This window comes from Pongo abelii, chromosome 3, assembly GCF_028885655.2.
Source record: "Pongo abelii isolate AG06213 chromosome 3, NHGRI_mPonAbe1-v2.0_pri, whole genome shotgun sequence".
NCBI lineage: Eukaryota > Metazoa > Chordata > Mammalia > Primates > Hominidae > Pongo > Pongo abelii.
Genome location: NC_071988.2, coordinates 40,297,946 through 40,311,643, shown reverse-complemented (window position 1 = coordinate 40,311,643; position 13,698 = coordinate 40,297,946). Strand labels below are relative to the sequence as shown.

At 44.7% G+C, this 13,698-nt stretch overlaps 1 protein-coding gene across 21 annotated transcripts in view; it reads left to right on the top strand.

Annotated features, from left to right (window-relative positions):
• APBB2 (amyloid beta precursor protein binding family B member 2) overlaps positions 1 to 13,698 on the top strand; it is a 398,765-nt gene that overhangs the window by 259,963 nt on the left and 125,104 nt on the right. For 16 of the 21 annotated variants that reach the window (NM_001133964.2, XM_063723212.1, XM_063723215.1 and 13 more), the window contains 1 exon segment: positions 6,767 to 6,975. In NM_001133964.2, the coding sequence (NP_001127436.2) occupies positions 6,767 to 6,975 (209 nt within the window). 21 annotated transcript variants of the gene reach the window in all.

The window sequence follows — 13,698 nt, the reverse complement described above, 5'->3', positions numbered from 1 at the left end:
TGAGCATTTTCCTTGGGACCTATGAAAACATGTTCTTACATTGTGACTTTAGTGACTCGAATGTGCTGCTATAGTATTGGCTTCTTGAGACCTACAATTTCTAGTGATGGTGATGATAACACTAACAGTGACCATCCATGCAGTGAACACGGCTGCTGCATGCCAACCTTTATTCTAAGTGTTTTATACACTACCCAGTGAGGCAGGTACTATGTATGATTCCTGTTTTACAGATGTGCATCTGAAGCCCAGAGGTTGAGAAACTTGTCCAAGGTCACTCAGATAGGGAGTGGCTGAGCCACGATACGAAGGTCCCTACCACATTGACACTTCGGTTGCCATGCGGTTGCACCAAGCCATGGCTGCACCAAGCCGTATCGCGTCTTCACAGACTCTCCTGTGGTTTCCTGGTCTCATTGGAGCCAGCAGGCGTCTTGAATGAATCCATTCTTTTTGGTTGGATTATCTTTTAGGTATTGAAAAATACCTCGACTAGGCCGGCTTTCTATTCCGGCATATCTCTGTTTAAGAAACAACTGAAACTTTTGATCTCAAAACTCCACTGAGGTATTTTTTTTAATTGTACAAAACAACATACATAGAGAAACACCCATACATGTAAACATACAGCTTAACACATAATTGTATAGGGAGCATCGATGGCCCTGCCAGCCCAGTAAAGAAATAAAGCATTTCTGATACTCCAGAAGTCCTTGAGAAACCTCTCTGTGAGCTTCCCTGTCTCTCTCCCACTCCAGGTATTCATCCTCCAGTTTTTGGTGATGACTGTATCCTTGCATTTTTCTTTATAGTTTTACCATCTACATCTATATGCCTAAACAATGTAGTTTAGTTCTTGGACTTGGCGTGGACACTTAATTAATATATTCTGTTTTGTCTTCTTTTTGATCAATGATATGTTTGTAAAATACATCCATATTGTTGTATATAGCTCATTTTTGTTCATTTATTTATTCTGCTGTAATTTATTCATTGTCTTTATTTAATTTTAATTTTTTTTATTTTTTTTATTTTTTGAGACAGAGTCTTGCTCTGTCACCCAAGTTGGAGTGCAATGGCACAGTGTAGGCTTACTGCAACCTCCGCCTCCTGGGTTCAAGTGATTCTCCTGCCTCAGCCTCCTGAGTAGCTGGGACTACAGGGGCATGCAACCACACCCGGCTAATTTGTGTATTTTTAGTAGAGACAGGGTTTCACCATGTTGGCCAGGCTGGTCTCAAACCCCTGACTTCGTGATCCATCCACCTCAGCCTCCCAAAGTGCTGGGATAACAGCTGTGAGTCCCCATGCCCGGCCAATTTTTAAAAATTTTTAGTAGATATGCGTCTCCCTGTGTTGCCCAGGCTGGTCTTAAACTCCTAGACTCAAGCAATCCTCCCGCCTTGGCCTCCCAGCGTGCTGGGATTATAGGCATGAGCCACTGTGCCTGGCCAATTCATTCTGTTTTAAATGGTTGTCTAGGTTGTTTCAAGGTTTTGGTTATTTCATTGATGCTGATATGAATACGTTACCTGGTGCACATACCAAGTGTGGAATTGTTGGGTCACAGAGCAGAGGTATCTTCCACTTTACTAGTTAATACTATTTTCTTTTCTAAAATGATTGTACCAAATTACCCTTCTACGAGCAGTAGTATCTACAAGATCCTGTTGTTCTACATGCCTGCCAACAATTGGTATTGTAATACTTTTTAATTTTTGCCGAGCTGAGAGGTATGGAAGGAAATCTATTGTGTTGTGACTTGAGGCATTTTAAGATGCTCTGCGGGCTTTTTATTAGATTTCTGCAGTTTCTGTAAACCTTGCCTTCAGTAGCCCCCGCAGTTGGTCCAAGTTCAGTCCTCCAGTCAAGTCGCTCTGAGATGGGTTCCCACGGTGCGTTTTACGCTGTCCAGTACCGAATCTCATCCCGTAAGAGGACTGTTGCACATGACACACCGAAATAGAGAAACATTCTCCAGGGCGGAGGTCTTTTAGGTATTCCCACAACAAACTAAGAATACCACATTGTGATTTCAAAGCTCTAAGCAGATCCGTCAAAAGGGGGTGCACGGCAGACGCTCAGTTTAAGCAAACTGCTGAGAGTCAGAAGGGCAGTGACGCTGCCAGCCACTGTTTCGTTTCCACAGTTTTCAGCCGCTTGGCTTGTCTCCAGCAAAGCTTCACTAAGTAATTTTCTGAGAACAAAAGGAATTGAAGCTTTCTCCTCAAATCGCCTGGCGTTGTCGAATACTCCTGTTTTGTTTTGTTCTGCTTGTGCTCCCTCTCGTCTCGTCGGTCCACTGTGATGCCGTGATAACCATCGGAGGGCGGCCATTAAGCGGCTTTGCAGTATTCTGAAAATCTTTTACAGAAGCAGCTGCTTGGTATTTCGATAACTTGATCCTACTGTTCTCTTGGCTTAGCTATGGTTTTAAACTTTATTGTAAGTAAACATTTTAAAGAAAAACTGACACTTGTTTTCAAGGAAAATCATACATAAAGACCAATGTGTAATGACAGACAAAATGGGTGCTGCTGTGGTTGAAAAGATCAGGAAAGGCCTGGACTTCCACCTACCTGCACTACTATCTTCTTCCCCTCCCACCCCTTTTTTTTGAGACAGAGTCTCACTCTGTTGCCCAGACTGGAGTGCAGTGGCGCGATCTCAGCTTACTGCAACCTCCACCTCCCGGGTTCAAGCAACTCTTGTGCCTCAGCCTCACGAGTAGCTGGGATCACAGGTGTGTGCCACCATGCCCGACTAATTTTTATAAAGATGGGATTTCACCATATTGGCGATGCTGGTCTCAAACTCCTGACCTTGAGTGATCCACCTGCCTCGGCCTTCCAAAGTGATGGGATTACAGGCATGAGCCACCGTGCCTGGACTTCTTCCCCAGTTTGATAACAGTTGAAAACCACTGACTGATTTAATAAAGTCCAAAGTACTTATTTAAATGCGTAATTTTTTTTTTTTTTTTTTTGAGACAGGATCGCACTTCCGTCACCCAGGCTGAAATGCAGCCTCCACTTCTTGGGTTCAGGTGATTCTCCCACATTAGGGTCTTTTTTTTTTAAGATGGGAGTCTCACCCTGTCACCCAGGCTGGAGTACGATGGCACAATCTCAGCTCAGTGCAACCTCCGCCTCCTGGGTTCAAGTGATTCTCCTTCCTCAGCCTCCCGAGTAGCTGGGATTACAGGCGTCCACCACAACACCTGGCTAATTTTTGTATTTCAGTAGAGACAGGATTTCACCATGCTGGCCAGTGTGGTCTTGAACTTCTGACCTCAAGTGATCTGCCCGCCTTGGCCTCCCAAAGTGCTGAGACTACAGGCATGAGCCACTGCCCCTAGCCGTCCTCAGCCTCTTGAGTAGCTGTCACTACAGGCACGTGCCAACAAGCCCGGCTAATTTTTTGTATTTTTGGTAGACATGGGGCCTCGCTGTGTCTCTAACTCCTGGACTCAAGCAGTCTGTCTGCCTCAGCTTCCTAGAGTGCTGGGATTACAGGCATGAGCCACTGCGTCCAGCCTATATGTGTAGCTCTATGTAGAAGAACAAAGCAAATTGGGCTATGAAGGTTAAACAAAATGAATTATGATGGTGCTGAGAGTCTTCACTGGGCATATTTCCTGCCATTCCTTGTGGAACTTCTCAGTATGAAAAATAAACAAAATCTCACTCAAGATTTCTTGGTCTCCAGCCCAGGACTCTTCCTAATTTATTGTATTATTTTTCTTTTTATCCATGAGGACGTTCGCATATGCCATCAAGGGATAGATAAATGTTAGTAAGTCTTGGGGGTCATGAAGTTGCTCTGTTCTGTGAAATCGCACAGAACTGATTTCTTTAGAATTTCTCTTTTGCTAAGTGCCAAGTTCCAGTTCCCATCATTGAAAGACCTAATTGATTTGCTCATTTCTTCCTTCTTTATTTATTCTTTCTTTCCCTCCCTCCCTCCCTCCCTCCCATCTCTCCATCCATCCAATTTTGATTGAATACCTGCCATGCTAGGTGTCGAATATGATGGTGAATAAGACAGTTATGGTATCTGCCTACCCTCACAAGGCTTAAATCCTTTAAACCAACGTGAGATAACACGGAAGGGATTCTATAAATGACTGTAGACCTATTAATAATACTGTAGGTGTGCCTACTTTGCATCTGTCACCAGCACCATTGTTACCACCTATTTCTAGCAACAGAATAAACCTCCTTTTTTATTTCAACAAAATCTCAGCGTAAGCTTAGTAAAGCTAGGGTGGGTTTGATTGAAGATAAAACAGTCCGATTCATGCCATTCAGCATAAAGTTCCTCTCATGCTACCTCTAGGTACCTCCTTATCAGCCCAACTTGAAAGCCACCAACCTTGGCCTCTGCCGTTGGTCTGACATGGTGTTGTATTTTGGTAATGTATGTAGCTATTCTTCATACACGCTAATGTCTCAGTGGTAAAGACAACTAGGCTAAATGTGTAAATTCAGGCCTCCAGTCCTCATAAACCACAGAAGTGGTAACTGGCAGCTTCTTTGTATCTTTTCAGTTTCTAGCTCCAGAGCTCGCTGTCTGTGAGCCACTAGAATGGGACGAGGGAACGCACTTGCTAGGGTTTTCTCCAACTTAATCCCAAAACCTATGTATCTTACCTTATGTGTCCCAGTTGAGATGCCGAAAACAAAATAATAGCAGAAGTGACCCCTTCGTCCCCTGAAAAGGAAACAGGACAAAGAAATGTAAACACATGTTTGATTAGAGTTGTTTCTGCAAAATTTGGTTAACTTGAAATTATTTAATTATGCTTCACTCCCTGTGGGGACAGGGGGAAATTCCCAGCATAATTTGAGACTAGTGGCACTTTTGCTTCTGGCAGATTTAAATGAGGAAAGTGACTGCATGCACGCACATCCGTGGCCACAGTCTTCATCAGCCCCTTTGTTTGATTTCTCTGTTTCTCATGGTAGCTCTGCCCCCGTGATGCCTGCCCACATGATGCAGCGACACTTGCACAGAGCCAGGCCCACTCGTGTTCTCCTTTGAATTGCCAGGAAGCACTCCGGTTGCTTTTGTTTTGGCCACATAGGAAACAGCCTAATCCTTAGAATAAAATTGATCCCTGGGTTTAGAGCTCAAGTTTTTAAAGTTTTTCTTCCTACATACATTGATTCAGCTGCCTGTGATTCCCTTATTACCCCTCCATGTCGGTGGATGTCTCAATCTACTTCCTCTCCCCTCTCTTCTCTCTTCTCTAGCACTGTCACCCATTTCCTAGTCAACTCAAGGCCAAAAATGAGATTTTTTTAAAGCCAGCAGATATTCAGTAAACTGATAAGATATGCAGAAAGGCCAGATATGATGGGAATTGTCTAGCAGACGTATTTTATTTGGCCCTCGCAGTGTTTAAAGGATTATTTTCTGGAATTGGAATGACTGGACTTTGCAGATGCTTGCCCATTTTCCATAGTCACCCACCTTTGTTGTCTCTCACACTCTGCTTCGCATGTTTACATCACTGGCCTGTCTGTAGAGTCAGTCTGGTCCATTGTTGACTTCCGAGGCTTTTCCAATCTGCTTTCCTTGGGAATCTTTTTTTTTTTTTTGGAGATGGAGTCTCACTCTGTCGCCCAGGCTGGAGCGCAGTGGTGTGATCCCAGCTCACTGCAACCTCCGCCTCCTGGGTTGAAGTGTTTCTCCTGCCTCCGCCTCCCGAGTAGTCTGGAACTACAGATGTGCGCCACCATGCCCAGCTAATTTTTGTATTTTTAGTAGAGACAAGGTTTCACCACATTGGTCAGGCTGGTCTCAAACTCCTGACCTCAGGTGATCCGCCCACCTCGGCCTCCCGAATCGCTGGGATTATAGGCGTGAACCACCACGCCCGGCCTTCCTTGGGAATCTTTTGTGTGCAATTAGAATTCTAGAGTATTGGCCGGGCACAGTGGCTCACACCTGTAATCCCAGCACTTTGGGAAGCCAAGGTTGGCAGATCACGAGGTCAGGAGATGGAGACTATCCTGGCTAACATGGTGAAACCTCGTCTCTGCTAAAAATACAAAAAGTTAGCCAGGCGTGGTGACGGGCACCTGTAGTCCCAGCTACTTGGGAGGCTGAGGCAGGAGAATGGCGTGAACCTGGGAGGCGGAGCTTGCAGTGAGCCAGGATCGCACCACTGCACTCCAGTCTGGGTGACAGAGCGAGACTCCATCTTGAAAAAAAAGAATTCTAGAGTACTATAAAAGACTACTACTATTGCTATTTTGTAGGTGTCCCAATCAAATGAGAGAGATTCTTAAAGCACATGAAAGATATAAATACAGCACTCATTTACAGAAAGCATTTTAGGAAAATTAGAGTTATAGCTGGGAATGACACGATGCCAACCATTAAATCTTAATAATTGACAAAAGCATTCAGTACACTGTGTATAACTATGTGAATTTTGCTTGGGAAATTGATTCTGGTTTGGAGCTTTAGCTTGTTCATAGGGTTCTTAGAGCTATAGGATGACTTGATAGTGAGGCTTTTGTGTCCCTGTTCTCAAGTGTCAGCCTTCCTTTCCAATTCTTTACTTGTTTCCGTATTACCTGTTTTACCAAGTACAGCCACACACATCAGTATGGATGGATTTCACAAACATACCAGGAAGAACTAATCATTAGGACTGTGGACACGTCTGCCTTTGGGGTTCAGCTGACGAATAGTGCTGACATTCTTTTAATAAAATTCTCTCTTTCTCCCCCCGCCCCACCCCCCAATTTTTCAGCAGATATATGGAGTGATCACTCATTTCAGACTGATCCAGATTTGCCGCCTGGCTGGAAAAGAGTCAGTGACATTGCTGGGACCTATTATTGGCACATCCCAACAGGAACGACTCAGTGGGAACGACCCATTTCCATCCCAGCAGATCTCCAGGGTTCTAGGAAAGGGTCACTTAGTTCTGTAACGCCATCTCCCACCCCAGAGAACGAGGTAAAACGGAGTGTCTTTTTACCAGCTTAGTAGAATAGATGTAACTTGTGGTTTCTCTTTACACTGGTTGCTTCTGCCCCAACAGGTCATCGAGGTAAGCTTTTTGATTATTGTGCATGTTGCATTTGAAATCTCAGTAATGCTTCCTCTTAGTAAATAGTGTTAATATCCATCTTTCAGGGATGTTTTTATTTTTTAATGGCTTTTGGTCTCTTGAAACACCATTCCAGGTACAGAAAGCAAGAGGGGCTGATTAATGAGAAGTGGTTAAGATTCCCTAGGGCTCACTGAGGCAGTACTTTACTCTGCAGGTACCATTGCATGGTGCTGGCTCTATAAAATATTTACACACAGAAGAACATCTCTTGGCCAGACGTATTATAATTACTGCGTATCTTATTAGCCTTGGGCTCGTTTGATAGTGTGGAGGGAATGTCTGCAAGAATAACCCTGGAGAGCCCTCAGATGCTTAATTTCTATTTTTAAAAGTCTGTTTTTTATTTAGCAGAAGTGACATTATTTTAGAAGCAATTAACAGCATAAATTTCTGCTGTCCCTGAGGAAGAAATCTGGATGTTTAAACAAAGAATTGAGGCATTAAAAAAATGTCATTGTGGTGTTTATTAGTATAAGGATCTCCACAGTGAACTTTTGTGAATCCCGAAAGCGAACTATTCAAGAGAATTAGAGTTGGAGAAGGTCACAGTTAAGTAATGACTTCTTTTGACCCCTGACACCCAGGCATTTCTGCCCCTTTCTGACCACAGTCCTTGGTTCTTTGAAGAAGCCCATCTTCTTTTGCCTTGAGGCATGAGGGCATTGGAACTACTTGTGGAAGCTTCTTTATCTGTTCGCAACAGATATCACCCTTCCTGTTTTTAAAAGTAGACAATGTCTTGTTTCCTAAATCTTTGATTATGTACTTGTTCTTCTGTGGGAGGTAGGTGGTAAGCCCTATATTCTCATCACATTACTGCTGTTAGAGGGCTTTGGCCTCTCATTTACCTAGTGTGGACCTCAGATTCTCCAACTTGAAAGTGATGGGCTGGGGCAGCCATACCCTCATTGGTAGGCAAGGACTTTGGTTTACCTGTGCCATGCCGTGGTCATCAGGCACATGCTTCAGGACCACTGAACCCCATATAGGGCTTTGTTGCTTATCACTGGGCAATTTTAACAACTTTTTATTGAAGCATAATAATTCCTACTCCCTGGGCAATTTTTATTCAGCCTTTTGTTCATCTTACATTAGGTTCGCTGGGGGATAAAGATGAACCAACACTGTCTCAGCCCTCAAGGAGTTTGGCATGGAGAGGAGCCCTCTTCCTGTCCCCACCCAGTTGGATCCTGGGATTCCCCCTGTACCACAGTGGGGGCCTCCTAGAAGCCGAGAAGGCCAGGATCAGTCTCTGTTCTCACTAAGGCATAGACGTACTCTCCCTTTCTTATTTGTACACCTTTTCTCTTGGCATCTCAATTGGCAAGAATCTCTTTCTCCATTCCTCTATTCCAAGCCTATAACCATCTTCATTTCCCTATTCCAAACCTTTAACCATCTTCCCAGCCAGAGAGTGCCCTATAGCCAGAGAACACCAGGGTGAGAAAGCACCATTTGGTGCCAGCATTCATATGTTAAACAGACAGGGACACTGAGGTGTAGAGAGGCCAGTGACCGGTGGCAGCTCTGGGCCTAGAGCTCAGAGTTCCTGAATCCTCCCAGATCCTAGGCCAGAGGTCTTCCCACTCAGCTTCCCTGGCTTTGGGATTTCAACCTGCTCTGCTTCCTCACTGTCCCAGATTGGGGAGATTGGGCTGACTTTGAGAGACAGTTTTTGTGCCGTGAATCTCCAGTCCTCTGCATCTGGCAGTGGTGAAGTCGTTTGTAAAGGCTTCCTGCAGAGGCCCAGGCGGGGGTGTGTTAACTCCAAGGAGGGCATCCTGAGGCTTACGGAGCTCAGAGTTATATTTCTTTGATTAACACGTTAGCCTTTTGTTTCTGTGATTTGGGCAGAAGTCTTGGGAAGAATGCAGCACAGGTGGGCGCTGGCTCTGGGGAAAACTGCCAGGTAGCAGAGTTCATCTCTCCCCTTCCTGGGGCCCACTTTTGCCTACTCTTCACCCTCTCTCTGCCTGCATCGTACCCCTGTGCTAACTACTGCCCAGGGCCCCTCCCAGGCTCAGAAGGGCACACCCTTGGCACCTCCTGCCCTGGAGTTCAGTGTTCCCCCCACACAGCCCCGCTGCTCAGCCTCCTCACTGCTCTTAAAAATCTGTTGTGGTTTTCAGGGTATTTTCCTAGACATCATTTCATCTGATCTTCTCAGGAGTCTCCTGAGGCAGAGAAGTCAGCTGGTATGTTCTCCATTTAAAGAAAGAGGTAACTGAGACTCAATAAGTTAAGTGTCCCTCGGCTGGGGTTAGGGTGGGATGTATCCAGTTCCCTGACTCCAGACCCCAGGACTCTAGAGCCCGAGGACTCTGAGAATCTCCACCTTCTATCAGTTCCATTCCTCTCTTCTGCTGCTCACTGTACCATTTGTATTGACAAAGGCTTATCCCTCCACGGAAGCTGGTTAAAGGTGCATATTTTTAGAAGTTTCAGAGACAGGGACTCGTATCCAGCACTCTCAGAAAGCAACAGGGCAAAAGTCTTCAGGCTGACCTTTCAATTGTTCCCATCATACACATGTTTCTCCCCCTACATAAGGTCCTCCGTTAAGTCAAAGAACCAAGCAGATTTAAAAGGAAATAAATAAGTCATAGAGGCAAAGAGATGAGCAGATAGAAGAGGAATAGGAGAATTGGGGAAAAGACTTAGCCTGCCACATACGCTGATGTGCAGACGCTGACACCAATATTAAACCAGAGGCACTAAGAGAAATCAAATATTTACAGTCCAGGCTAATGCCTTAAGTCTTTACTCCCCATAAAACCCTTATGTGGTCAGGTGCTGCAGCTCATGCCTGTAATCACAGTGCTTTGGGAGGCCTAGGCAGGAGAACCACTTGAGACCAGGAGTTCAGGAGCAGCCTGGACAACATAGCAAGACCCCATCTCTACAAAAAAAAAAAAAAAAAAAAGATTTTAAATTAGCCAGGTGTGGTGGTATGTGCCTGTAGCCCAAGCTACTTAGGAGGCTGAGGCAGGAAGATCACTTGAACCCAGAAATTTGAGGCTGCAGGTGAGCTATGATCACACCATAGCACTCCAGCCTGGATAACAGAGTAAAACCCTGTCTCTTAAAACAAACAAACAAACAAAAAACACACCAAAATCCTTACGTGTCTGGTACTATAGTTGTCTTTCTCATTTTACATTTACACTGAGACACAGAGAGGTTGAGGAGTTTGGGCAAGACACACAGCTAATACATGGTAGAGTCAATCTTGAGTTCAGGTCTCCTGGCCCCTATTTCTACCCCGAACTTCACAATATCATATGTCTGGGAGGCTTGGAGACTCTTGAATCCCTTTAACTCACCCTAAGGGAGGCTGTGTCACATGTGGAGCCTTTTAGAAAATGACCTTTCTTAGTATCATTGTCTCAGGTGCTAATGACAGTTGAAGAGAAATGATTATTTTTCTAACACCATTTCTTTGGTTCCTAAATAGAATCTATTTCAAACAATTTCAAAGCATGAGAAGAGAGCAAAATCTTAAGGGACAGAAGAAGCTTGTAATATGTTGTGTTAGAAATGCATATTTTATTCAGCTTTTTTCTGAGCTGGCTTCAAAAAAAAAAAGAATCAAATAACTAAGTGCTAAATCTGTTGACTAGGCTTCACAAAAGTTTAGAACTGAAGGCTTCCTTACAGTTTGAAAATTTTACATTTCACATTCCAAAGTTCACTTGGGAGGTGTTAAGCGCAGTGGATAATGTTTCCGCTGCATATGCCAGCAGTATTTTTGAAAGTTTATAAACTGGCCAGGAAGCATTTGCTGCTGAAATTTGGCACATGGTGCTCCTCCCCGCCCAAACCATTTATTTGTTCCAAATTACCTTGCAAACTGCTTGGATGTTGAATTTTAGAGAGAACGGAGAGCCACACAAAATATTTTTATGAATATCCATTGGCTTGTGGCCAAGTCTTCCCATCTTTTCAAATGAAGGTGTTTTGGTCTTCTAAAGAAGAAAGCATGGAGAAGGCGGGTCTGAAGCTCGAGAAAATGAATTGTTGCTCAAACTGTGGTTTCCTCTTGGTCCTAAATCAGCCTGTTCTTATGAAGTGCTCACAGCCTCAGGGGCGGCGTGAGAGCCTAACCCCCCAGGAGGGTGCCCAGTGGAATACCTTAAGCCTGTGTATTCTCATATACACGTAGAAATAAGATGACAACATAAAAGGGCCGTTCTGCCATCATTTTTCTGAACTTCTTCACTCAGTCAGGTAATGATGACATTGAGTGCTGGAAGGAATCGTGGAGCAGGGCCTGTTGAATGTGCAGGCCGTATTTCTCAGCCAGTGAGCCGAGGAATGGTTCCAGGAGAACCTCTGGGGATCACAGAATGGGGTGGGGCCTGGGAACCTTTGCATAAGCTCTCCAAGTGATTTATGCTGAGTAAGTAGGACAGCAGGTCCTCTAATGACTATAGCCCCCCTATTTTTATTTGCATGTCACTTCCAAAAAATTATTTGGCCTCACCCCATTGTCTCCCCAGAACTACCGCTCTTACCCCATTGCTTTGAAAGCCCTGTATTCTATCATGTCCCATTGTAGTGTTGTTACCTGTGGTAAGTCACTTTCCCACTAGGAAGCTCCTTGGTGGTCGGGACCTGTTCTCCTCATCCTGTGCACAGGGCCCAGTACATGACGACATTCATTAACTATTTGCTGAATGAAAAAATAAATCAGCTGCGTAGCCAAGGAAGCTGTTAGTTGATCTGTTGCAATGACAAAGCCAGCTCTAGAGCCCTCGTTCTCCTGGCCCCCTCTACATTGTAGTTTCTGCATTGCACTGCTGCTCACAGAGACTGATTTAATTGCACAAACCAGTTTACTAGTTTGGTTTTTTTTTTAACTTCTCTGAATTATGTTTGTGTGATTAAACCATAATGCTTTAATCTTCTGATAGGGTGGGCAGATGGCTTGAGCCCAGGAGTTTCTCTACTAAAAATACAAAAAATTAGCTGACATGGTGATGCATGCCCTATAGTCCCAGCAACTTGAGAGGCTGAGGTGAGAAGATCACTTGAGCTCAGGAGGTGGAGGCTGCAGTGAGATCATGACACTGCACTCCAGCCTTGGTGACAGAGCAAGGCCCTGTCTTAGAAAGAAAAAAGAAAGAAAAACTGTACACATATAAATTGATAAAACACTCACTGACATTGCCTGCCGTAGTCCTTGGAATTCCAGGTTTTCTGCCATTTACTATCAAGGCCACACTTAATCAAGGGTCAAGCCTTGACAAAATGGCATTGAGAGGCATGATTTGTAACCCTTTGTATTCCCCAAACTGCTTTTTCTTTCGTGGAAAGAGTAGATCATAAGGAAACTCTCATTTGCAGGGCATCCTCGGGCAGCCAGTCCCTGTGCTAAGAGCTAACATTCTGGATCTGACTTTGTCTGCACATTGATGGGAGGCCTTCTTAGTCCTGTTTGATATGGGAGGGCGTTGAGGTCAAAGAGCAAGTAAGAACAGAGGCAGAATTTGAACCCCAGCATTCCAGCAGGCAATGTGTCTTTATTCATTTTCTGATGCTTATAACAGAATACCTGAAACTGGGTAATTTATAAAGATAAGGAATGTATTTCTTATGGTTATAGAAGCTGAAAAGTCCAAGGCCGAGAGACTGCATCTGGTGAGGGCCTTCTTGCTGGTGGGGACTCTCTGCAGAGCCCTGAGTGGGTGCAGGGCATGACATGGTGAGAGAGCTGAGCATGCCACCTTAGGTCTCTCTTCCTCTTCTGATAAAGCCACCACTCCCACTCTCATGATAACCCATAAATCCATGGGTGAATTAATCCACTCATGAGGGCAGAGCCTCTTAAAGGTCCCACCTCTCAATACTGCAACATTGGTGATTAAATTTCGATGCGAGTTTTGGAGTGGATAGGCATTCAAACCATTGCGTTGTATTAGCTTCAGAACTTCTCAAGTGCACACAGAGATGATATGATTATAGCTTCTGTCACTGCCACTGTGGAATGTTTTAGTGCTTTTCCTCTCTACCCAGTTCTCAGCAGGTTCAACCCTCCACTCTTACCCCCTGGTTTGCATTTTGCTACCACTTCATAGAGATTTTCTTAGCATCCTAGAGAAAGTCCCCTGGTAGGGACAAACCCAGCCCCTGAGACTTAGTCTTTAAGAGCACTCTGTTGACATTGTCAAAGAATCAACTCCATTGTTGGCCTTTTTCCAGCTGAAAGATAATGCATCATTTTTGTTTGCTATGTGGCATTGCTTTCCAAGACCCCAGAAGAGAAACATGGAAGAAGAAAACTCCAGTAGTCAAGGTTATATGATCGGATTCCCTGCTTACTGGGTCCAGCCTCACACAGCTTCTGTGTGGTGCTCAAGGGTTTTGAGGAGTGCCATACCCCGGGCATTGGGTCAGTCCCCCTAGACACACTGTCTCTGAGGAGCTAAGGCTCCAAGGCTCTCCCAGAACTAAGCAGGATCAAGTAATCAGAGAAAGGGAGGTTGCAGCCTGGACAAGGTCAGGACAAGCACCAGGAGGGTGTCCCAGCTATGACTCTGGTACCAGAATGTCACTCGGCTGTGCAA